Below are 24,501 nucleotides of genomic sequence, written 5' to 3' on the forward strand. Positions count from 1 at the left end.
TTCAGAATAGGCAAGAGCTGTTAGGAAACAGAGAATGGCCTCCAAGGGCTTTTGTGGCAAGGCTCTTGAAATAGTTACAGAAGAATGGGGGTGACAGAATCCATTAAATTCAGTGCATGGGGTCCTCTCCCTATTCCCTTCTCCCTATACCAGAGCAAAATTATTCATCCAATTTGTAAGGGTTGTCACTGAAGGCACAGCCCTTAAACTTTCTGTTAATGCTGCATACCTATTTTTGCTTTGGTGTCATTATTTAGCTCCTGCAAAAAAACGTTGGGAGGAATTTGAGCATAGATCTGCCCTATCAATGGGCGAGAGTGACTGCAAACTCGAGATTGCAGACTGCATTGGAGTGTCCATTCTAGCCACCTCCCACAACCGTCCAAACACCACTCCTTTCACTGCAAGCATGCTTCGCCTCACCTTCCTGCAGCATTCCCTTTAGGCCAAGGCATGGTGCACCCAGCATCGCGGGGCACTTCACGGACTTCACAGTCCACTTTCTATTGTTTTTGCTCCTCCATCATGAGAACCCCCTGCAGAATTGAAGCATCACTCTGAAACTGAAGTTCTGATGTGGCCTCAATATCTGGTGAGGAGTCGCTGGTGAGGGCGTGTGAATTTCACATTGGCCTGTGGCTTTTCTGCCCTGTTCTGTTTGATAGGAGTTGGGGGCTTTTGGGAGGCAAGAGGATAGACCTGTGGGAGAAACAAGCAGGGAATCTGGCCCCTTCTCTTAATGAACAGTTCATAAATGAGTTGCTCACCCCCTAGTGGGCAAACGCCCCAGCAGGACACTGAGCACAGCACCTGAGCATGTTAGAGTGAGGTTTGAGGCATCGCTCAGACTACAAAGCAACATACCATGGAAGGTGCAATAGGTGTCTGTGGGCCTCAAAGGTGAAGCAGCACTTTCTGAACCCAAAGAAATTGCATGTAGCTTATGCTTCACTGGTTTCAGGTAACAGATGTTGTTAAAATGACTAGGCAACCCCACATATTGTACTACGATTGGGCCTCGGTAGCTTATAGGTAAGGTGAGTAATGCTGCTACTACTTGGATCTGCAGGGCTGGGGATCATGTTCCTTTCTAATAACTGAATTATGGATCAAACTATTTTTGCACATGATTGACATTCTGCGAAGCGTGTTCCTATGATGTAATGTTGAAGGTTGGTAACTTGTGGGTCAGGAGAGACTACATAACAGAATTCCCTGCTTGGTTTATCAGCCACTGCTGCCTTTTTTTGCTGTTCTAAACGGCCTCCGATATTGCAAATACTACAGCGTTTGAACTAGCTTTAACATGCAAGTGTTCCTATGCAAAAGCAGTATGTCTGGCAGTAATTCATTGATTTGTAAGGTGCCCTCTGTGAACGCAGTCACTTTGTGGCACCACAAGTGGAAATGGTGTGCAGGGACTGATCTTCACAGCCTTCATACATTCAGACCAGATAGGTGTGGATGGGCGTTTGAGGGAGCTAGGGAGACAGAAAAGTACATCGGCACAGACAGGTATTGGCAGTAGAACAAGAGGGAGACAAGAGAGCAAAGATGCGGCTCCATAGAAAAACACCTCAGGTGCGAGGCGGGTACGTGCAAGGTAGAGAAGTGCCAGATGTAGAGCATTTACATGCCAGATGTTCCAACACAGAAGAGCCAAGGTTCCAAGCACAGACGGGTGTGTGCAAAGACAGGGACCCAAAGTAGAAGTCACCAGCTGAGGCAGCTTAGAGAGGAAGGAAGGTAAGAGTGAGGTCCTTGAAGCGAGCCACAACCCACCAGGCAGCCCCTGATGAACAATAATAATGAACGGGTAACCAGTTCCCTGTAAATACACTGCCGTGTAAAAAACTTTAAAAAGTATTTTTGTTATCTCTCACTAGATCCCCTACAAACGTCAATGAAAAAGAGAAGCCACATTTCGCAATCTGGCAAGCCATTGCCTCAGGGATACATTTGTAATGCAAAATGAATGCATGAACCTCAATGAGGAATGTCCTGGAGTTGGGGCTTGGTCACCCCTGTATTGTCCCTTGCAGCTCCCCTGTTTTTGAGACGCATATTTCAGATGGGCCATCTATACAGTGCCCAGCATGCAGAGAAGTGGAGACAGGGTACAGGTTTTGCAGCACCACCTCCCATGTGGACACGCAAACAAGGCACGAGCAAGCGTTCTATGGCACAGTTGCTGATGAGTGCTCTGCAAAGAGCTGATCTTGAGATCATTCGGGATAACGAGATTGACAGCCAGCCTGACTTGGGAGGGTGCTGTGCCACCGGATGCATAGGTATGCTAACACATGCATCCCTGGACTCTTTTTCTTGCATTTTTTCATCTGTCACGTTCTCTTCCAGCTATGTTGGTTATGTAATCTTCACCTGATAAGTGATGCCGGATGTATTGATAGAAATACAGGCTTGCATGACCAGCTACTTGCCTCTTGACGATGTACACAGTTGCATGGATGGCCCATCTCGTGGGCACCAAAGATTAATTGTGGGCATTGCCACCAAGTGCATGATTGACCAGGCATGGACATAGCTCTGCTTCCAGAAGTTATGGTTTTACTTTCAGCAAGAGCGTGAGCTGGACCCAGTCTCTTTATTTTTTTGGTTGGAGATGTGAAATTAGTGTTGGATACCATCAGCATATTGGTGGATATTGGTTTTGTGGTTGATAGAAAGATCCCTCACCGATTAAATGCAGAGATTGATTAGCATATGACAAAACCTCAGTCCATTGACTCATTGGGTGGCATCGAAATGGGGACCTACATCCAGAGATAATGGAGTGCCCATCAAGAGAAGTAAGAAGAACATTATGTGCACACTGTCTGGGCCAAGCACTTGCACTGTCCTATCTATGTGCAAGGTTTTAGATGCCAAAGGGAAATAGATTGTGTGGGCTCTGTTGTATTGGGTATGAGTCTCTATTGCATATCCTGCTTGCATCTGATGTCAACTAGATACAAGTTGATTGAACACTTATGCAAAGGTAAGTGTTTCGCTATAGCAACTTTGGCCTGACAAATGCCAAGAGGTGGAGAGTTTAAACAAGTGTGCCACTCTCTGACGAAATTAGATAGGTTGCCGGGTTTATGTGCAAAGACCAAAGCAGACAATACGTAACTCTTAGGTGTATGAGGCAATTTAATGTTGCCAAATGACCAAAGATTTAGGCTCTGATTCGTGGAATTTTTAGGGCGGTGGAAAGTGACTTTGCACTGCCAACAAACACCATGATTCACACAGTGGTGTAAAGTGTATTTTTGCAGTGTAAAGTGACTTTGCACTGGTACAAAAGTGGTGCAAAGTCCCTTTGCACTGCTCTGTGAATCAGGTTGTTTGTTGGCAGTGTAAAGTCACTTTGACCAATAAATGATACCGGGCTGAATACCATTGGTGAGAAGATGAGTCTTTGGTGGATTTCTTAGTGGGAAATCCGGAGGTAACAATTGGCCCACTGGGCGAGTTAATGTAGGCTACCTAATATCGGGGACACTGCTATCAATAGCCAGTGCCTTTGGAGTGTGTGTTGGGATTGGCTGGATAATTCGCTAGGCTGAAGGCCGATGTGGAGCCAGTAGTATCAGAAGGGATGGGTCACTGATATGAAATACAGAGAGGCCACTGTACACACACACAAGTGATGGTGGTGTCCTTCTTGAAAAAATGCATTGAGAAAATAACTGAGAGGTCAATAGTATTAACAGTAATAAAACACTAATAGATGGATATGAAAGTCAGTCCACATAAGCACAAATAGAACCCAAATAGAGCACAAGGACACTACCAGACTCTTTTGGGTGAGTATTGATAACTGGATGGACACCTGGGCCAAAAGGATACAGGTATCTCACAGGGTATAGAGTAGACAGACATTTCCCTGCCCTTTTGCGTGTTATACAGGGCAAACCTAGCTGGGGAGCAACAGAGTGCTGTACAATGATAAAAGAATAGTTACAAAAGGTCGTACATCCAAGGTACAAGGGGTAGAACCTGTAGCAGAGGCCTGGAGAGGGTTCTACACACCTGGGATCCAGGTATGTGTGCCGTCTGCTAGGTTTCCAAGTCTTTAGCCCTTTCCTTCACCAAAAGGGGTGCATGTGCTGTTCTCATTGAAACAGGAATATTCTTCCACTTGGCTGGTGCATGGCATTGAGTATGCATGTCTCCTTTTCGCCTTGTGGTCCAACTTGATCTTAAGGATGGAAATGCTGTAGGTCCCAAATGTGAGCCATCCACAAGAATTGTTGAGCTTCAAGGCAAGGCAGGCTGGCGTCTGGATGCTCACTGCCTTTTGTGTGATTCACCTGGTCTTAAACTGTATTCCCGCAGAATGCAAAAGCAATGCAATTCCTTTATGATTGGAGAGAAATGGTCACATTGTTTGCGTCGATAAATGTGGACATGGAGTGCTGGACTGCCTCTAGGGGGGGAGGGACAGCAGTGTTAGGTGGCAACCATAGCGAGTATGGCATTGGTGTAAAATTGTCTAGAAATCCAATTGAGGGAGAAAGGGTATGATCTTCCGGAGGAATGATGCTAGTTGGTACCAAGAGGCTTGGGATTTTATTGCGATATATATTTGTACATTTGCAGTCTTAAATACAATTGATAGCGAATTGGTCTTTGGTTGCCAGTATTTTTATCTGGGTAAAGGTAGTTTGGGTGCTGCTTGGTGGTGACTAGTGACACTCAGACTGCCGAGTGTGACACAATTTATGAAGAACAGAAATTCCTAGTCACCTTCTAGCGCACCTAAAGTTAAAGCTAACTAATAGTTCAATGATGTTCCAAAAATCATATTTGTTGTATCATGAGGCTTTTTTATTCCAAAATGATCCTCTGAAAGTTATTCTTAAATTGTACTGTGCTCTACACGTGTTTCACCAAATCTTTTTGGCTCATCAGGAGGGATTTGTGACAGAATATTAGATTCAAATTCATTGATTAGATACAAAATGTGCCTAATGGTTGAATATTAGCATTAACTTAGGCCCATGGACGTTAGATTCCACTTTAATTAGGAATTGGGGTGGTCTTGGTAACGTGTGTAATTTCCCCTGTGCTGTTTAACTCCAATGGGGGTTTCTTTAGAGTCTTACGATTGAGACTTGCGAGCTTCTGGAAGTCGTCTTCAATTTACACTACACACTACACTTTAAGAATAACTTTCTGAGGATCATTTTGGAATAAAAAGGCCTCATGATACAACAAATATGATTTTTGGAACATCATTGAACTATTAGTTAGTTTTAACTTTAGGTGCGCTAGAAGGTGACTAGGAATTTCTGTTTTTTATTGGGATATGTTGGTTAAAGGATAAATAGATATCAATGCACCTAAGTGATTTTTCTCAAAAAGCCAATTACTGTGATAAGCACTCGAATTGCATATCATTTAGCCAAGCTTGGAAGACCTTATGTTTCAAGGGATAGCCTAGTGGGGTGGCCTCTGTTTTCAATGGGTTGTGTCTCAGGTATTTGCTTGTCATCCAAGTTTGGATGTGTGTGTGTGCAGTCCCTGAGATGTTCTCTGCACAAGTAACTTGAAGATATATCTGGGGTAGCGGTGTGTTTATGTGCACTGGTGCACTGAAATACGTGAGCGGTTGAGAAGGGATCCCATTAGCTTCCTGTATCGATCTAAGACTAATGGGAAAGGATTGACCATGAAGGATGAGACGGGAGGCAGTCTGCACTGAAATTAGCCATTTGGACTTCTTGTTACATATTAGATAAGTAGCAAGTGCACCAGCTAAAGATTGTACCGGTGACGTCAATTCTGTCGGATAGTAATTTGAGCAACTCGGTGTTGTGATGTACCGTGTTCAACTCAGCGGAGAGAGATGTAGCGGGACCAGAAGACAATAGTGTCTGTTGTCAATAATCTATCTGGAGGGCATCATCAATAAATTCTATGGTTTCTAGCCCTGTGCTATACTTGGTTCTGGAACCACACTGGAAGTCATGGATTACCCCTTGTTGAGGAAGCTTGTCAACGAGTTGGTTGGCTACAGTCTTCACAATGGTCTTACTATGAGAGGTAGCTGGGTGATTAGCCAGTAGATGGGGAGGTCATCCAGTTCCATCGTGGCCTTTTTTGGGTAGTGGTCGGATTAATCCTGTTAAAATTGAGTTTTTGAAAGATGCCGTTTTGGTGGGAGGCAGTCATGATGTGGAGCAGGCGGATTACAGCAGTGCCCGACATAGATGTTATGATGCAGGCGGTTGGATAGTGTCCTTGCAGAATGTACGTTTTAGAGATGTGAGAATTTTGTGAGGTCGTTGATCCCGAGGGGCATAAAGGCTGGCCGGGGTGCTGTTTCAAGGAGAGGACACTGGTGTGGCTACAGTTTTCGTGACATCAATGTGTCCCTTTGCTTTACAATTACACGGTCTGCTTCTTAAGCATTTAATACTTTCTTTTAAAGCTGATCAAAGCTGCAACAAAAGGAATGATGACATCTTTCCTTTGTAAATACATTTTTGTAGGGGTTGCTCAAATCCAGAACACTTCTGCAGTGCATCCCATCCTGAATAAACAAGGCATGCAAACTAGGCTGCAAGGAAATGGGGCAGTTATTAGGCGTTGACTGGCCGTGTCGAAGCATGATCCCAACCCAAAGCAGGGTGACCAGTGTGCGTCATTAGTAAAGCAGCATGATGGCAGCATGATGGCAGCATGATGGCAGCATGATGGTCCGAATGAATCGTACGGTTCATTCTAAAGCTGTGCTTGGTGTCCTTACATTCACTGACAAAGAAGGAGCTGAAACTACAGTGAAGGGAGCCAGGAAGGAGAAAGCATGGACAAAAAAGGAAAATCACAAGCAGCTTATAAGTTACTCTTAGGATGGAATAGTAATTGTAATTGGTTATTTATTGGTTATTCATAATGCGCTTAACACCCAGAGGTTTCTAAGTGCTTTCAAGACAAGTGAGTTGCCCCTGAGCTATCCTCCCAAGACAAGCAAAGGAAGGGCAAGAAAAGAACTATGTTTTTATGGGAGCCTTAAAGTGGAAGATACATGTTATTGACTTTCTCGCTGAGATAATTGTGTGAGTAGCTTAGGTAAATGGGCTTTTAACATAAAGGCATCTTGCATGCCATTGTAAAGGTGGTGTTACTGACCTTGGTGTTACTGACCTTGCAACAGCCCCTCTCGTGCATGCACATGATAAACTTTGAAGATGATATGCTAACATTCCAACCACTAGTGCATGCAGAATTAAAGAGGCAATAAAGCTAAATGCAATGGAGCCTGCTTATCGCATTCATTGGCCTTCCTCGGGTCTGCAAACACTGCTTAATATGACCCCAGAGCATGGAAAGCCAAGACACTATGAGATGTAGAAGGACTGGCTCCCTCATCTGCCGAGGCTACCTCACTGATTGGGCGCCTTCCATTAGATGCCTTTCATGAAGCTCAACTTGCAATACTCCAACTTACTATCTTCAACGAGCTACTTGGGGATATCAACCAGTCCCTTTGAGATATATTGTCTTGGACGTATCTCATCCACATGGTGGTGTCCACGAACCATAGAGGAATTAAGCGGCCACTCATAGATATACACCAAATGAAGTCACTGCTTGTGCTATCACCCTCATGGTGATAACACCTTAAGGTGTGGGTGGTTTGAACACTGAAATGCAGTGTTATACAGACTTCTGCTGCAGCCCACTGGCTGTCAAGTGTCTGGCTGACTGAAAGGGCATCATTGTGTAGAGCGTGAAAGCAAACTGAGACATTATAAGACCAGGTCAAACTATTTAACCAATGGCTCACTTACACTGTGTTTAATAGTTTCTAGGGGATTGGGCCTGACTGGAAGCCTACAATCTGCACAGTGTATGTGCATCAGTCTTTTGACTTCAGGGCCTGGCAAAGACTACATTAGCCAACTGTCACCAATTCTGTAACATATGTTGTGCTTTTTGACAACTGCCATTGTGTAGCCCAGTGAATGAATGGTGAGGTCCTCACACTCGCTGCGATCACTTTTGCGGTGCCTAGACCTATGATGGCATTCTTCAAATCACAATGTGAATTCCAAGGAAATTGGAGCACCACCTTTGACAGCAATTCTAGTGCCTTGAACACAAGAAAATGCCAAAGCTTCAAGACGGTTGGGTTAGGGTAGCATTGAATGGGAAGCATGCCACTGAAGATGCTGCAAGACGTTGAAGTGGATCAAGCAGACTTATCCTGATCACAGCGTGTCACACTGGCGACGACCAACTGGTGGTTACTGGCTGGGGAATGCCTTTACAGGTGTCTATGGCTTGGATTTCAATACTTGCAAATAACATGAGGAATGTTATAAAATGTGTATCAATCAATAGCAACCATTAGAGACTATGCACCTTTCCTGGAAATCTCTATGTGTGTCTGTGTGCAGTGTCTGGAATGATTTTGCCTTCTGCAGTACCAATGGCTCGCCATTGCATTACGTTGCACATAAAGAAGTTGGCCAGCTGCCTAGAGCCCTGCAATTATTTGGATGGCTAACATGGAGGTCAGTGCTTTATAGCCGCATAGGAAAACGAGCCGGGGATGGCCAAGAGGGTATGGCCTAATGGCAAGGGTTGCCTGCAGCTCTTTAGGCCCTGCCCCCTGAATGAGCCTCATCTTAATGGTCAAAAGGGCTGCAGGCCACCCACATCAGTCAGCCCTTCGTAGCGGTCATCACCCTCTCGGCCTGGCCCTCTTAAAGCCCTGAGGTGTACATTTGCATAATGCTGCATGTATCATGCACAGGCATCTATCTAGCCCGTCCCGTGGCATCATATCTTCCATCTGAGGTCTCAAGACCCCCCGTGGGGTGTTGATCAATGTTTTTCTATGAATCAGAGTAGCATTGAAATGTGTCCCAGTCAAAGGCAGGTGCCTCTTTTTTTTTCCAGACAGATGGACATGTCTCCCTTTTTATTAGTATCTTTGTGTTAAATGCCATTTCAACATAGAAGGAGGTGGCTAATTTAAATCAATTTAACTCAGACATCCTAATCAAAGGTCTGATAAAAACAATAGTTATTAAAACGTGTCACACTGCATTTGCTTAATATGAAAGCACATCATGGATAGGTGTAAGGAAACAGACTGATACTATGCTGTTTACAGACCATGCAGCTTAAAATGATTTTGGGCCCACAACAAAAACTTTAAAGACTCGTAAATGCTAGAAAATGTACAATTCTATGCTGCAATATTCTAATTTTCTTGCTGCAAAATTTCATAATCATTGCCAGCATATCCGGGTGGAGAGGAGGCTGTGTGCAGTTCTACAATGCCAACACTAGAAGAAAAAAATACTGCCCTCCTCCAGACAGGAGCAAGCGCCTGCTTTCACCTCAAATTGGCCTCTGAATATGGAGCGCATGTACATTTTGTCACACTTCTGCTGCTTTCTGATGTCAAGACGTCCCCGGGAAGAAACACCCTCTGGAACGCCAGGTGCACGCTGCACAGTACCTGTTCACGGGGAAGGGAATGGGTCCGGGGTCTGCAACCAGACTCCAGAGGTTTTAAATTTCAAATCCCCTCAGCCCTAGCCTGCAAAGTCAAATGGGTGGAATCATAATAGCCACAGTCCAAAACATCTGGCGAGTCCATTTGCAGACCTTTGGGACGGGTGGTCAGTGGCTGTGAAAGATGGCTGCACATTTTGCCTGGCCTGATTGTGCTGACTAACCCTCCAGTTAAAGGCCGGGGTTGCCATTTCCGGCCTCGCAAACAAGCAACAAATAATCACAGCTTCTTTACGGCTTCCAGGGACAGGCCCTAAGTACTTTATGCAGCTAGAAAGGAAGGTGTTTTCAAAGAACATAGCAAGGGGAGGATAGGGGGGGTGAGGACATCGGATTGGCACGGGCTTCGTGCCTCCCTTTGCTTCTTCAACAGAGCCAGAGGTTCGGTAACATTAGGTTCAATAGCAGCAGCTGGTTGTCCATGCATTGCACACATGCACTGAAGGAACGTGGGCCACCACACACATCACCAGAACCACCAGGAAAGTGTGAGAGCAGAGCAACTAACCCATGCAGAGCATGCAAGAGGAGAAGACAAGAGGGAAAAGAAAAAGAGGGAGGGAGGGACACACTGGTTAAAAGAGATTCTCTAAGCATACTAACCTGCTGGTTCTAATGAATTTTCTACTTTGTCGTTATCGAAAACACGATCATGAACACCTATAGTTTTCATACAGCTGTCTATAACAAAAATAGAGATAACAGCCAAATATGTTAGTGAGATACCCTTTAATACCCCCCACTTTCCTAACTTAGTATTTTTTTTTAAGTTTTGTGTTTTTTTGGTTTTATATCTTTTATATATATAAATATGTCTCTATAATTTGTGGCACAAATTTGAGCGCCCTTAAGAGATTCCATTTGCTGTATTTGTACAACAATATAAGAAACAACAAGTTAGCCACTGCCATGTATTTCAAAAAAAGCTCTATAAAGAATGATAAGAAAATATGATGGAAACTGAACGACAAATGCTGAGATACAGAACAGATATCACACACGGTTCAACAGTAAAACAAAGAAAAAAAGAGAAACCAAAAAGGTTGTGCCACTCCTCGCCGGGACACAGAGTAAAACAAAGCATGCGCTACAAAGCGACCATTCAAAGCAGAGGCGCGGGTGCTTACTTGCTGGCCGCACGTAGACCTTGAGCTTCAGACATGAGCGTCTTCCATTAGCTGGGATGGCAGATGCTGTGAGGGGAGAATGGGAGAGAAAGAGAGGCGTTTATTCTGGGTACCCCGGGCAAATGTTCCCTGTTCTCAGGAGCATGTACACATTTACTGGGAACAAATGAAGTCATCTGAAGCCGCAGCTCTGACTCAGCACCTGTCTATCGCTGGAGGGGCACATAAAATCCAACAACCCCCACCCCCTCTCCCCCCCCCCCCGCGCGCTCAGATGAGAAGCATTACAGAGTGCAACAGTGTTACTCCTGGCTCCGCTACAACAACTAGGCAGACGTAACACCTAAAGCAATGGGCGAGGGGTGCTCCTTTGGCAGACAGAAGAGGACAACAAAATCATACCCATGTTTCACTGACCTTTCGGTTCCCGCCAGCGCACATTCAAGAATAAGAACTAGGAGGCAGGACAAATAGCACACATTGCATAACGAGGCAGCAGGCACAATTGGAATCAAACTTGGCAGCTATGCAGGTGAGCAACATACAAGACACTTTCACTTCCACAAAACTGGCAAATATTCCCAACAACACGAGCATTGGTGAAGCCAACAGCTTTGGCTTTTGTGTAGGCATTTTCCAAGCACCGCCATAAAGGCACGAAGACAAAGAGGGCAACAGCTGGAGAATAGTGGGAGGACCTTGGCCTAAGATAGCACTGCCTAACAAATGCCTACTTAATACCCGTACTATTGGCAACTAGTTGCTAATGCTTGCTTTATGAGGTAGTAAGAAAAATGACCGCTTGCGCCACACCCCTAGTTTTTAGAAAGTGCTACCTTCAAAAAAATACATACAAAAATGAAAGCACTATCAGTAAAGAATGCAGAAAACAGATTGGTGCTTTCATTTTTTAATGTATTTTTTTGATGGAAATACTTTCTAAAAACCATGGGAGTGGAGCAAGTATTCGTCATTCTGATCACGTGTTTAGCTTCGTGACCTTGGGCTTGTGTCACTGTGTATGACCAATGCTGGGCAACCCATTACAACTGAAAAGATTTGTTTTAATGGCGAGCAAATAGTTTTATAAATATGCAGCAGATAACTCAATGAAGTGTTATCCCCCACTGTAACTTTCTTCATTGGACTTCATTGCAATGAACAGATGCGAGGACACACGCGTTGCTTGTAAATCATGTCTTTCAAGAAAGGGAGGACCAGTCAGGGGCATCACATTTGTCTTGGAAACAAGACAACACAGAGTAACACGGTTTTGACTGCTGACCCCGTGCTTAGAGAGTGGTCTCTGGTATTAAGCGCTTTTTAAAAGATTAATTAATTTCATAGTAGGTTAAGGCATTTTTATTAAACCATGTATGCCTTTATATTGATTTATTTTTTATACAGCAAAAGAACATTTTACTAACATCCCCTGACTAAAGTTGCCACTAACGTATCGACCTCGGAAGGATGAAGGGCTGAGTTGGCTTGGCAGTGATTGGAAACTGGGACCTCCAGATCACACACAGATCTCAGCCGCGAGCGTGCAACCTGCTGAGCTATCTTACCAGCTAGTAATTAAGCCATTAGTCCAGAAGACTGCTTTGAAACAACATGGGCAGGCCATATACAACACAGCTTGACGTGACTGAGAGAACCAGCTGTAGGTGGCACTTAAGCACTACCTAATAGCCAAAACTAAAAATGGACTATTGGGAGTATAACCCGTGCTTAATTTGTGGGGGTGTTTGCCAGTGCTCAGCCCTGGCACCTATTTCTGAGCCCCGGCACTTATTGTCTCAGACTCAATTATGAAGTAATGAGAGCCAGAGCATCCATCAACCCCAATGAACAGGTGCAAGCTGTGGTTTAACCCCAAATGTGTTGACACTGTGGGGAGCAGATGTGGGTGCTGGCAGCAATGGTGGTGAACTGCCTGCCATGTCATAAGCGTGTTAGAAACTATTTGGCCCTGGCACTTCTTTTCTTACAAATTAAGCACAGAGTATAACATACTCTAAATGAGAAATAGGAAAGAACAGGCACATGGGAGCCTGCCCCCTGCTTCCACTCACACAGCTCCACGAATGTGTTCTGATCTTTGGCATCAGCCGGGCAGTGCCACATAAAGGAGCTCTGCCAGTATTACTCACTGACTTGAAGAGGATCCTTAAGGTAAAATTGAATATTTACCAGAAAATAAAGCACTGGGTGAAAAGAAGTATGGATTGCAGAGGGATATTTGTTTTAGAATAAAATTTATTTGTACCCACCTGAAAAATACCATCACAAGGAATAAGATGCCCTGCCCTCTTCATTCCCTAAAAAAAATATTTTATTCCCAACTCCAAAGAATAGGGAGTAAAATACCCCCACTTAAAAATCTATCTGGAGCCCTAACACCTGGAGTGGCGGGTTTGCCAAAACCCCGAATTTGTTCTGTGGTTTTGCTAGATGGCCGTGCTTTATTTTGGGGTGCAGTAGTACAAATGTGTGCCCATTAACACCCTGGCACTGCTAAGACATCCTAAATGTCCTATTCCTACACAGTGGCAGCACCGCCCTTGGTTACAAAAAAAGAAACTGGTGGAATTCATTTTTCAGCTTTTATTGCAATGCCATGAATTTTGGAGGCAGTAAAAATGTATCACTGGTGGTCAAAAAATACAACTGAAAAAAATGTTACATTCTAGGACTGAAATAGTTGCCATTAATGAGAATATTTACATGTATGTTAAAGTGAGAACCCATGGCACACAATTTGCAATGCTGCATCTGCTAACCGGTAAGACTCCATCGCAGAGCTGATCTTATTTTCTTTGATTAACACCCTGTTTAGAAGCCATGTGTTCGCTGATGTGGGCTGATGGCAGTTCCGTTTTAGCACAGGTGGTTATTTTACTACTGGTGGTACATTGGTGGTAATTAGACAGTACATCACTGGAGCAAATTGGCACTTCTGGAATCAGGGGTAACCTACAAGTGGGGCACTAACCACTGGTGGTATCTTTATCACTGCTTCTGAAAAGAGGTGCTAAATACCCGATATAAGGAATTACCTGATCTTGCATGGCAGCTTGGGTGGTTGGGCTGTAGCACATTGGAAGATAAATATTGGCTTTGGAAATTCAAATTTTGAAAGGAAGAGGTTTGGCTGTTATATTCCATTACAGGGTTGCATTTCAGTTGCCCAGCGTCGAGCTAACAGGGAGGCCTATGCAGCACTGCATTCCAATGACTTTCCGTCCCATGTCCACGGCCAAGAGAAACAACCCTGACTGTTCCCCATCAATGTTGCCCACTCACTGCAAGCAGCCACTTTCCCCACAAAACTCTTCTTTCCAATGAGAAGCCCCCCATGCGGTGCTGGGCAGCTCTGGCCGGCCCTAGGAATGTGTTTAACACTGAGAAGAGGCCATGCAGCAAAGTGTAGAGTAGGCTGTCCAGTAGTAGAGTGAGCTGCTGTTCAACTGTTCATGGGAGACGGTCTACTTGCATATTGCCACTGTGTTGGGGAGTGGAGAGGTTGCTGATGCCATCCAGTGGCATGTCCAGACTCGGGTGGCCCAAGTGGGGCACTGACCTATGCAGGGGTGGCATGAAGCACGAGCGCACACACCCACAAACACACACATAATGATCATAGTTTAGGATAATGGGGTGGCACCTGAGGTGGCCAATCACATTGCAGGGATAGCACATGCCACCCCAGGCCACTCCCTGGACACGCCACTGATGCCACCTGAGCACAGCTGCTACCTGGCTTGCGATTCATTGGTCTGACCAGTATATGGAAGTTTATTTACTCAAACCGGGAAGGCTCCCACTGCATCCTTGAGGACAGCCCCTCTCATCAAGAAATCATCTTGTTGTCCTGTTTAAAGCTGCTGCCGTGGAAACAGAATTCTTGGATATGCCAAGCAGTCAGGGCAGGAAAACATCAAGATTACAAGAAAACACTAGTATTTTAAAATTGGACATTTCTGGAGACGTGAATGGGTACAGTACAAACACCTATCACATTACAACAGTGCACTGTTCTGGACATACTCAAATTACAGCGCAGTTCTAAATGAATGTCTATTTTCACCTGAAATGGTCTTCAGAACGAGGCACCTTCATTTTCCCAAATTCTAACACTTTGGGCCTGAATCATGGAATTTTTTTGCGCGCTGCAAAGTGACTTTGCACTGCCAACAAACATCATGGTTCACTGCAGAGCGCATTTTGGAGTGCAAAGTCACTTTGCAACGGTGCAAATTCAGTGCAAAGTCACTTTGCGTCCTGCTGGCACATGAACAATACAGCGGCAAGATACGGGTGTGATCAAGGCGTTCCCAGAACGCCCAGGTAAAGTATGAGTGCAAATATTGTTGTTTTGGACAATTGCTTTAATGATCGTCTTCCACTTTAATTCTATTTCAAGTTGTAATTCACTGGGTACAGTTTCGATATGCGATAGTGTCAGAAAGGGTGTTCATAAGCAGAGAAAGTGAGTTCAGTGCACACATACAAAAATCAGATGAAAACAGAGCAGCTAACAAACTGGGCAACACGGCTCAGCTGAGCACCAGGGCACAGCTCCCCCAAAGGGCATATCTCACAGAGATCGCTGTCGCCATCCTATAAGGAGCCACGGAAAACACATGCACAGCGAGAGGGCCACGCGCTTTAAGCTCAATGGATTGCGAGCATGGCCCATCCGTGTGTCTTACTTCGCTCGGTTCACCTTACATGGAACTGATACCAAGTTTCTGCGGCTTGGCTACCCGTGCGGACGGGGCGCCTCCAGCGAATGCCTGCGCGAGGAAGGACGAGGGGCTTGGGAGGGAGCGCTCCAGAAATGCAAGGCCTTTGCTCTTAGGTTTCAGAAGCCGGGGTCCGATGCGTTCTAGCTTCCGCGTATTTGGTGCATGACCGCGGGAAGGGCGAGAAGAATCCGCGCACTGCGGCGTCAGAAGCGACGCGCAAGGCCAGTTCCCTCTCCGCAACCCACGTGAGAGGCTGGCTGCTGGGCCCCCGAGCACCTGCCGCCGCCCACCCTATGGGCTGTCTCCCTGGTTAATGGCCAAACAAAAGTGGGATTGCCACAATGGTTTTCATCCCCCTTGTTCTCTCTGTCAAGCCATTAAGAACTGCTAACAGCTGGCTTGGCTCTCGGCTCCTAATAAATCAAAGTCAGAAAACTCCGTCCAATAACATTTACTGTAGCGGCTGCTGTGTTATTAGGGCGCAGTACAGGCCCTGCGCTGCGTGATTGCCGTCCGGTCTGCTCTGCCCGCGTGCACGTGACCAGCCCGGCACGTTCTCTGCAGGCGGCGCCTTGTAAAAGCTGCCATAAAATGGAGGCACTCAGCACGCTGCGCAAAGCGTGGGGGGAACCGGCCTGAGCAAATGTCCTCCCGCTGCAGCCAAAGACACGCAGTAAAGCACAACTCTCACCGTGCAGTTGCGTTAAACTCACGCGCGCGACGGTTCTGATTTAATGACAATTCTTCCCAGCACGTTACATGCCACCCGGGCTATTATTATTAAGAAATACTGGACTTCAACTAGCACTCGAAGACAAAATGCAAATATATCGCAATATGGATTTCCTACCGTATTCCAGGGTGAATTGAAAGCTAATTTTATAAGAAACTCGACGTGGTTACATCGAGGACACTGCACACCAACTTCCAGCAGGGAGTGGTACATTCACCTAGAGAGGCAGCCCTATTGCCGGAGGAAGCGTGTAGCAAAAAACTACTTCTCTGAATTAAGCCTAAAAAAGAATACGATTCTTGCCCACGGGCCCTCTCCTATGGAGACTTGCATCAATGAGAGGTTGTGTTTTGGTCTATAATGACTATTGCAAATTCCTCTCTACACTTGGCAAGTCACTGATAATAAAAAGCTACCCCACAAAAGAGACGAGAATATGCTGTCTCGCGAGAACAAGGACATTCAACCGGAAACAGTCACAGCGGTCCGGTGGCGTGGCACCTAGGGTGGCCAACTGTCCGGGATTTTGCGGGATTGTCCCGCAATTAGGCACTCTGTCCCGGAGTTTGCAGAGTGACTATGCGGGACCTACAACAACCCTAAGTTACCTGGGGGAACCCAGACCTGGACCCCCTGCTCACTGTGCTCAGAGAGGCACAGCTTCACCTTGCTGATGAGGCCCAACAAGGCTGAAACACGTGTATGGGGTTGCTGTTGGTACTCTTGTTCAGAAGGGAATTGCCATAGCATTTCGGTGCTGGACTGCCCATGTGTGCGGGACAAAGACTGATATGCAAATGGATATTTCCCATCTGTGAAAGGTAGAGTGAGCAAAAAGCGATGGCTGCTAACTCTCGAAAAGTGAGGAAAAACCACAGAGCAGGTTATCATGCCATGTTCTTTCTGGAGAGACAGATCACATATAAAAAATTCACCTAAAACTTAATCAAAATATTCATATTGTGTGTCCTGTCTGTAAATTGCCATTACAAAATCCAACACTGTGACAGGCAAAACAAACGATGGAGGGGTTTAAAGAAAAAAATATGTTTCCTTTATTTTTCTTTTATTTCATCGATTAATACATGAATATACGTCTTGCAAACGTGTTTGCTCTACCCCGTCACACCACCTCGAGCACTGACAATAATCACAATAAGAAAAATCCAGAGCAGAAGTGTAAAATGGAAAAGGTCTTCATTTTATTCAGCAGGATTCGCCGCCTTCGCGGGAATCAAACCACTCCCCTCGGTCGAGACCCACATTAACACCAGCTTTAAGCACCCTCACACATATTAATCTTGACAACTATATGTATTTTCAATAACCTGCTTTGGCTCTGCAACTCACGGTCATAAAATAGGCACTGTCATCTGCTGCTTTTTTTTCAAAAATATGAAAATCCGCTGGAGCATTAAATATGCAGTTTTCTATTCTGCTGGCCAGAGGCAATATTTCTCAATTTGTGCAAGTCAGAGGAAAAGATGGCCTATTAGTTGTTAGCAGAGCTAAGTCTTTCCCCGGCAGGCCTCTGTGTGATTTACCATACAACACAAATGTATGCAAATTAGCCAGGTATATGCAGATGTAACCATTAATATTCAGCTCGCAAAGCATTCTGAAAAGGTGGCAAAATCTACATCAGTAATAGTACTGATGAAAACGTTGTCGGGAACTTAATGATCAATAAAATAACCAACTTTCTTTATGTCGGGTGGAAAGGCTCTACAGTCTCACTGCACTGCGGCTCAAATTAAAATTGATTGTGAAATCGCATTTAAGAGGACCACCTCTGAACTCTAAAAAAGAGCGCCACGGATCTTGTGTGGCATCAGGGAACAGATTATCAAAGCTTTGCACTGGTGCACAAAAAGCAGAGAAAATGAATTTACACCAATTTTGCTGTTAAGCTAATACAGAATGAAGTAAACCGATTTAGCTACAATTGGTATTATCAAAAAATAGTTTCACTATAGCAACATTGAAGCAGGCTGCTTTATTTACTATAAAACAATAAATGTTGTAAACACCATTTGTTTCATTCTTTGCCACACACATAGCACAAAAAAGAGTCTGTTTTTTTGCCCTATTGAGAAGTTTTTATATAATATGCATTGCGACAAAACCGGTTTGCTCCATGTTGTATTATCAAACCATTTGCTACATTTTTTGCACTCGTGCAGACGTTAGATAATCTGACCCCTTATGGTTTGGTGAGCGATGTGTCTGCTGGAGAGACATGGGTTTACCCTGTGGGTCACAGGCACAAGACCCGGCTGATTGCTCTTAGATTTTCCCTTGTCCTGTAAATCTGTCACCATTAAAATGGGAAATAGGAACGTCTTCTGGTTACAACACAAAAAAATGTCAAAAACAGCAGTAGCAAGTGCTACATATATAACTAAAAATGGACGTATGGAAATTGAATATTCAGTCCCCCCACCGCGCAGCCCCCGCAACCGCGTTTATCCATTGAGGATATCTGTACACATCTCATGCCAGGAAGGTAGTCAAGAGCGCTGCTCATCAAGAGCCCAATTCTTGCAGATTCATGACTCGCTTCTGCTTCACACTTGCTCGATCAAGCATGCATCGCAAGAAAATCATTTTGCTGCACAGCTGGAGAAACTGACTAAATAAGTAGCAACGTTGGATCTTGCGTGACCAGCAGCACTGCGGCTGCTTTGCCTTCTAGTTTCCACTGAGCGGCAACACGAACAACAAAGGGAAGGAACCCACACAGGTGATATGTGTACTCTCCAATGCTGCATGAGAAAACACCACTCTGGGAAAAATCGCCAGATCCAGATGTGTCCAGGAAAAATTTGGCCAAGCCAGGTATCAAAAGAATCACTCTGTATGCAAGGCTTTTTCTCACCCCTTATTGTTCAATCTGTGTTAGTACATTTCTAGACGCAAAACAGATGATGCATGGGGGGTATCGGGCAGTACAGAGAGGAACAGCAAAGATGGTGGCAGTGCAGCGCAACATTGATCTTCCATCACAACTTTCTTTGAACACAAATCAAAGTGCACACATTTAGGAAACCATAAAAATTATAAACGTCAAATAAAACGGAAACCATAAAAATTATAAACATCGAATAAAGCACTCCCACCAATTACTCTGATAGGAAGTAGCAGTGGCAGAGACACATTTTATATTTGTTTTCTCAACTAAAGATTAGGTTTCTTCAAGTATTCTATCTTCAAAACAGAAAATCAGACCTGAAATGTGAGTCCTCCAAAACGAAGGTGATCTGTGCTTCTGTTAAATGGCAAATAATAGCAAAATAGCAATGGCACAGCCACTCGCTGGTAGCAATAAACCAAATGTTAGATTGCAATGTCTATGTTACATTAATTACCAGGCCATAGACGATGCAACCAAACACCTCAAAGTAAATGTCATTACCTACCAGGCCATAGATGATACAACCAAACACCTGAAAGTAAATGGCACTACCTACCAGGCCATAGACGATGCAACCAAACACCTGAAAGTAAATGGCACTACCTACCAGGCCATAGACGATGCAACAAAACACCTCAAAGTAAATGTCATTACCTACCAGGCCATAGACGATCCAACCAAACACCTGAAAGTAAATGGCACTGCCTACCAGGCCATAGACGATACAACCAAACACCTGAAAGTAAATGGCATTATCTACCCGGCCATAGACGATGCAACCAAACACCTGGCATTACCTACCAGGCCATAGACAATGCAACCAAACACCTGAAAGTAAATGGCATTACCTACCAGGCCATAGATTATGCAACCAAACACCTGGAAGTAAATGGCATTACCTACCAGGCCATAGATGATGCAACCAAACCCCTGAAAGTAAATGGCACTGCCTACCAGGCCACAGACAATACAACCAAACACCTGAAAGTAAATGGCATTATCTACCCGGCCATTGACGATGCAACCAAACACCTGGCATTACCTACCAGGCCATAGACAATGCAACCAAACACCTGAAAGTAAATGGCATTACCTACCAGGCCATAGATTATGCAACCAAATCCCTGAAAGTAAATGCCATTACCTACCAGGCCATAGATTATGCAACCAAACACCTGGAAGTAAATGGCATTACCTACCAGGCCATAGATGATGCAACCAAACACCTGAAAGTAAATGGCACTGCCTACCAGGCCACAGACGATACAACCAAACACCTGAAAGTAAATGGCATTATCTACCCGGCCATTGACGATGCAACCAAACACCTGGCATTACCTACCAGGCCATAGACAATGCAACCAAACACCTGAAAGTAAATGGCATTACCTACCAGGCCATAGATTATGCAACCAAATCACTGAAAGTAAATGGCATTACCTACGAGGCCATAGACGATACAACCAAACACCTGAAAGTAAATGGCACTGCCTACCAGGCCATAGACGATACAACCAAACACCTGAAAGTAAATGGCATTATCTACCCGGCCATAGACGATGCAACCAAACACCTGGCATTACCTACCAGGCCATAGACAATGCAACCAAACACCTGAAAGTAAATGGCATTACCTGTCAGGCCATAGATTATGCAACCAAATCCCTGAAAGTAAATGTCATTACCTACCAGGCCATAGACGATACAACCAAACACCTGAAAGTAAATGGCACTGCCTACCTGGCCATAGGCGATCCAACCAAACACCTCAAAGTTAAAGCTAGTGAGAGGGTTGAACATCAATATTTACCTGTATACACTGCAGGCCCGATTTATGGAATTTCTTACACGGTTCATAGTGAGTTTGCACTGCCGACACAAACCCTGATTCATGAAATTGTGCAAAGTGTATTTTTGCAGTGCAAAGTCATTTTGTACTGCAAAAATGACTTTGTACTGACTTTGCACCATACAAATACACTTTGAAATAATTCGTGTCTGCAAGAAAACCAAAATGCCAGGTTAATTTGCATTTTCCAGGGAGTATTGTTTCTTTGCCGGCCTTTCCAATCTAACGATTTGCAGAATAATGCATTGAACTAAATGAAAATATGAAGTGCAATATAGCATATGGCATTGCATAGTGACCACACAACCTCTCTGCTATGCATTTGACCATTAGTGGTAAAGGGGAGGGACCAGACCCCCCCTCTCAGATATGCACACATCTAAGTGAGGTGGGGGCTACATGTGCAGAATAGGGCTAAAAGGTAAAGGTAAGGAAATGTGCAGGGGGAAAGGCCACTATGTGCCTGCACAACACTGCCCATTAGTACATGAAGCAGCAGTATATAGAGACCAGGACCGGCCTTCTGCCTGCTGACTGCTGAGCCACCTGAGAGAAGTTGCCACCGGAGCGCTCCTCTATGCATATCAGAAGATTGCGAGTATTGGCAGCATAGATAAGAAAAGCAAAGATGGCGGCAGTGTAAGACAAGGGGGCGGCACCAGAAGCACGCTCTCAGCTATGCACGAAGCTAAGTGAATCTGATGTCCTTGCAAACACAGACTATATCTGTTGCCAACAGTTTGAATTCCAAAGCTATTTTTGAGGCCCAGAGCAGCTGTTTCGCCAAATCGCCACCAGTAGCTGGGACCTGTGGGGTCCCACAGGGCTTTGCCATGTCCCCCACTGCTTATTAATGTGTACATCCAGTCGCTGGCTGCACTTATCCGGTCTTTTGAGTTCCAATTCTTTTCGTATGCAGATGGTACTCAAGTTCTGTTTAGGATGGAGTTGGACCAGGCAGGGAGCGCTGCCCAGCTGAGAAAGTGCCTTGATGCCACCAGGAGCTGGATGGAAATGAACTGGTTAAAGCTTTATGACGAGAAGACTGAAGTTTTGATCATCGGTCCTGCCATAGCCTCTGAGAGCTGGACCTCAGACTTCTGACCGCTGTCGCTGGGCCCGTTGCCGGCAGGTGTGGTCAGGAATCTGCGTGTGAAAATATCTGCAACTTTGGCTATGAAGAGCCAGATTAACACAGTCTGCGGACTAGATTTCTGCAGCTAAATGGAAGCAGCTTAAGAAAGTCCTTCCTTTCATTCCCAAGTATTCTCATGCTCAGGTGGTTGCAGCCTGCCTTAGTGGCAGCATTGATTATTGCAAAACTATCTATCTTTCCCAGCCGGCCTACTTAATTCATCTCTTGCAGGTTCTGCAAAATACGCCAGTTAGTCTGGTCAGGGGTGTTCCCTACAGTCACCATGTCACAGCAGCTCGCCAATCCTTGCACTGGTTACCTATTTCAGCATGATTTAAGTTTAAAACTGTGTGCATTATCCATCTAGCCCTGATTTGGAAGGTCTGCCTGGCTATCCAGGATAAATTACAGTGCTACTGTACAGCGTTTGCTCAGATCTACGGATGCAGCTTTATTGAAGATACCTAGATATCGAAAAGAACGAGTAGGAGGTAGAGCTGTCTCCATTGCTGGCCCAAAACTTTGGAACACTCTACAGAGCACTGAAGATTTAAAGCTGTTTAAAAACCCATCCGTTTGCTTGACTGATGTCTCTCTCCTAGTATCTGTTCTGCACCATGATGCCTTCTGTGACAGTGCGCACTATAAATACCTGATTGATTGATTGAAGGCATGACGATACAGTGGAAATGTGCTATGCTAGGCATGCGCGCGTCCTGCCGGTGGCACACACAAACTCATTATTTTCTCCCAACAAGTCGGTCCTGTTCCAACCCCATAGGTGACTCCTAACATATGCATGCAAATCATGTACGCAACTCATTGAAGATAAAATCGCACGTGTACTATGCTTCAAAGGAAATATTGCAACTATGCCGTCTATGCAAAACCATGCACATGATGGCCGATGCGGAGTCTCCGGGTCTGTGGAATGATGCGATTCTTTACTCTTCCCAAATGTGTGCTAATGAAATATAATCAATGAAGTAAATATTATCCATGAGAGTTTAGTGCAAGTATTAAGAGGTATGTTCTTCGGATGCAATATTTGATCAGTTGCGCCTGCTGCTGGCAGCACATTACTAGTTCACAGCCCTTCAGTTCCTAAGTGGATCTTCTGGCCGGGAACGTATTTGGATGCGCTGTGCGTCAGCTTGTGCCTGATGAAGGGCTTCTATGTGCTACTTGAGAAAAGGAGGGTGCTCTCCATTTGGAAATCAAGGGGCTAAAAAGTGGGACAAGAAGGCCAGCATATTATTAGGATTCATGAGAAGAACCAGGCTCAGATCAGCGTGAGTTCAAACACAAACATAAGCTAAACTATTAACAAAGCAGTGCTCGCTTTGCAATAAACAGTTGTGCAACTGCATATGCAAACGAGTTCTCTTTAAAGGAACTGCAAGAAAGAAACCTTGTTAAATCGTCGTTCAGCTGTGGCTTCAATGCTGAATGAAATTCAGTGACAGTCCAGCTTTCTCCGTCCATTTGGCAGCATCCTTTATTTAGGTGATCTTCAATCGGACCAAGGCCACGTAGTCCACGACGGAGCCCACCTTGAATTATCCCCGCATAGTGGTCACCAACCTGCAGGTAATGGCAACGCCTGGAGCTCCAAAGGCCTAGTGTGGCAAATAAAGGTGACAAGACAGAAGTGTGTGTGAGCGACGGAGTGTGTGTGTGTATGACTTTATATGCACATGTGTATGTGTGTGTGTGTGCATACGTATGTCTGTATATGTCTTTGCATGCGTGTGTATGTGTCTGTGTTGTCTAAATTACTACGCAAAACCATGTAATCTGCATTAAATACAGGGGCACGCTGGAGGTACATGCAGATGGGAGGAACAAACAGAATTTACAGGGGCTAAGAAAGTGATCACAGATGTCCCCCCAGGTAGGGAAAAGGTCACGCGTGAAGCTAACTATGTCAAAACATTGAATTGTTTGTGTTATAACACAGTTCATGCCGGACTCCAGGCTCCAGGTATCTATCGCACTATTGAGGTTCTTGGCAGTTTCAGTGCGCTTTGCAGCTTCTGCGACAAACAAGACGGGAGACAGCTGCGGGTATCAGGCGGTTCGGCAGGCGAGGCTGGACGCTGGACAGACGGCTGCAGGCTGGCCTAGAGGGCAGCTTAGGGTCAGGAGTCGTCTCAGTGCTGGTTGGCGGGTTTGAAGCACTAGTCGAGGAGTCTCGGGCGGCGTGAGCGACTGCAAGGTAACAACAGTCAGCGGTGCTGTCGGTTGCAGTTTGAGGGGCTCGACTGGCTCGAAAATATCCTTTAAGGCGGATGCTGGTTGAAGGTTGTCGATGCACTACTCCTAGCTTCTTCATTGAGCTTGTGTCATCCTTTAAGACAGACAGCCCAAAATATGAGAAGAGTGTTACAGTCAACTGCCTTGTCCTTGGTTTGGTTTAGAGACTCTCTGGCAGTTCGCAACTAGGAAGCTT

At 45.0% G+C, this 24,501-nt stretch overlaps 1 protein-coding gene across 6 annotated transcripts in view; it reads right to left on the reverse strand.

Moving 5' to 3' along the window:
• The window catches only part of EFNA5 (ephrin A5), a 447,049-nt gene that overhangs the window by 17,533 nt on the left and 405,015 nt on the right, over positions 1–24,501 (reverse strand). For 4 of the 6 annotated variants that reach the window (XM_069625470.1, XM_069625473.1, XM_069625472.1 and 1 more), the window contains exons 3-4: positions 10,668–10,733; positions 10,144–10,221 (exon numbers count right to left, since the gene is read on the reverse strand). In XM_069625470.1, the coding sequence (XP_069481571.1) occupies positions 10,144–10,221; positions 10,668–10,733 (144 nt within the window). The remainder of the gene's footprint in view (positions 1–10,143; positions 10,222–10,667; positions 10,734–24,501) is intronic. The other 2 variants (XM_069625471.1, XM_069625475.1) reach the window with 1 other exon arrangement.

The sequence above is a fragment of the Ambystoma mexicanum genome, chromosome 6p (assembly GCF_040938575.1).
Source record: "Ambystoma mexicanum isolate Mex_15411 chromosome 6p, UKY_AmexF1_1, whole genome shotgun sequence".
Lineage (NCBI taxonomy): Eukaryota > Metazoa > Chordata > Amphibia > Caudata > Ambystomatidae > Ambystoma > Ambystoma mexicanum.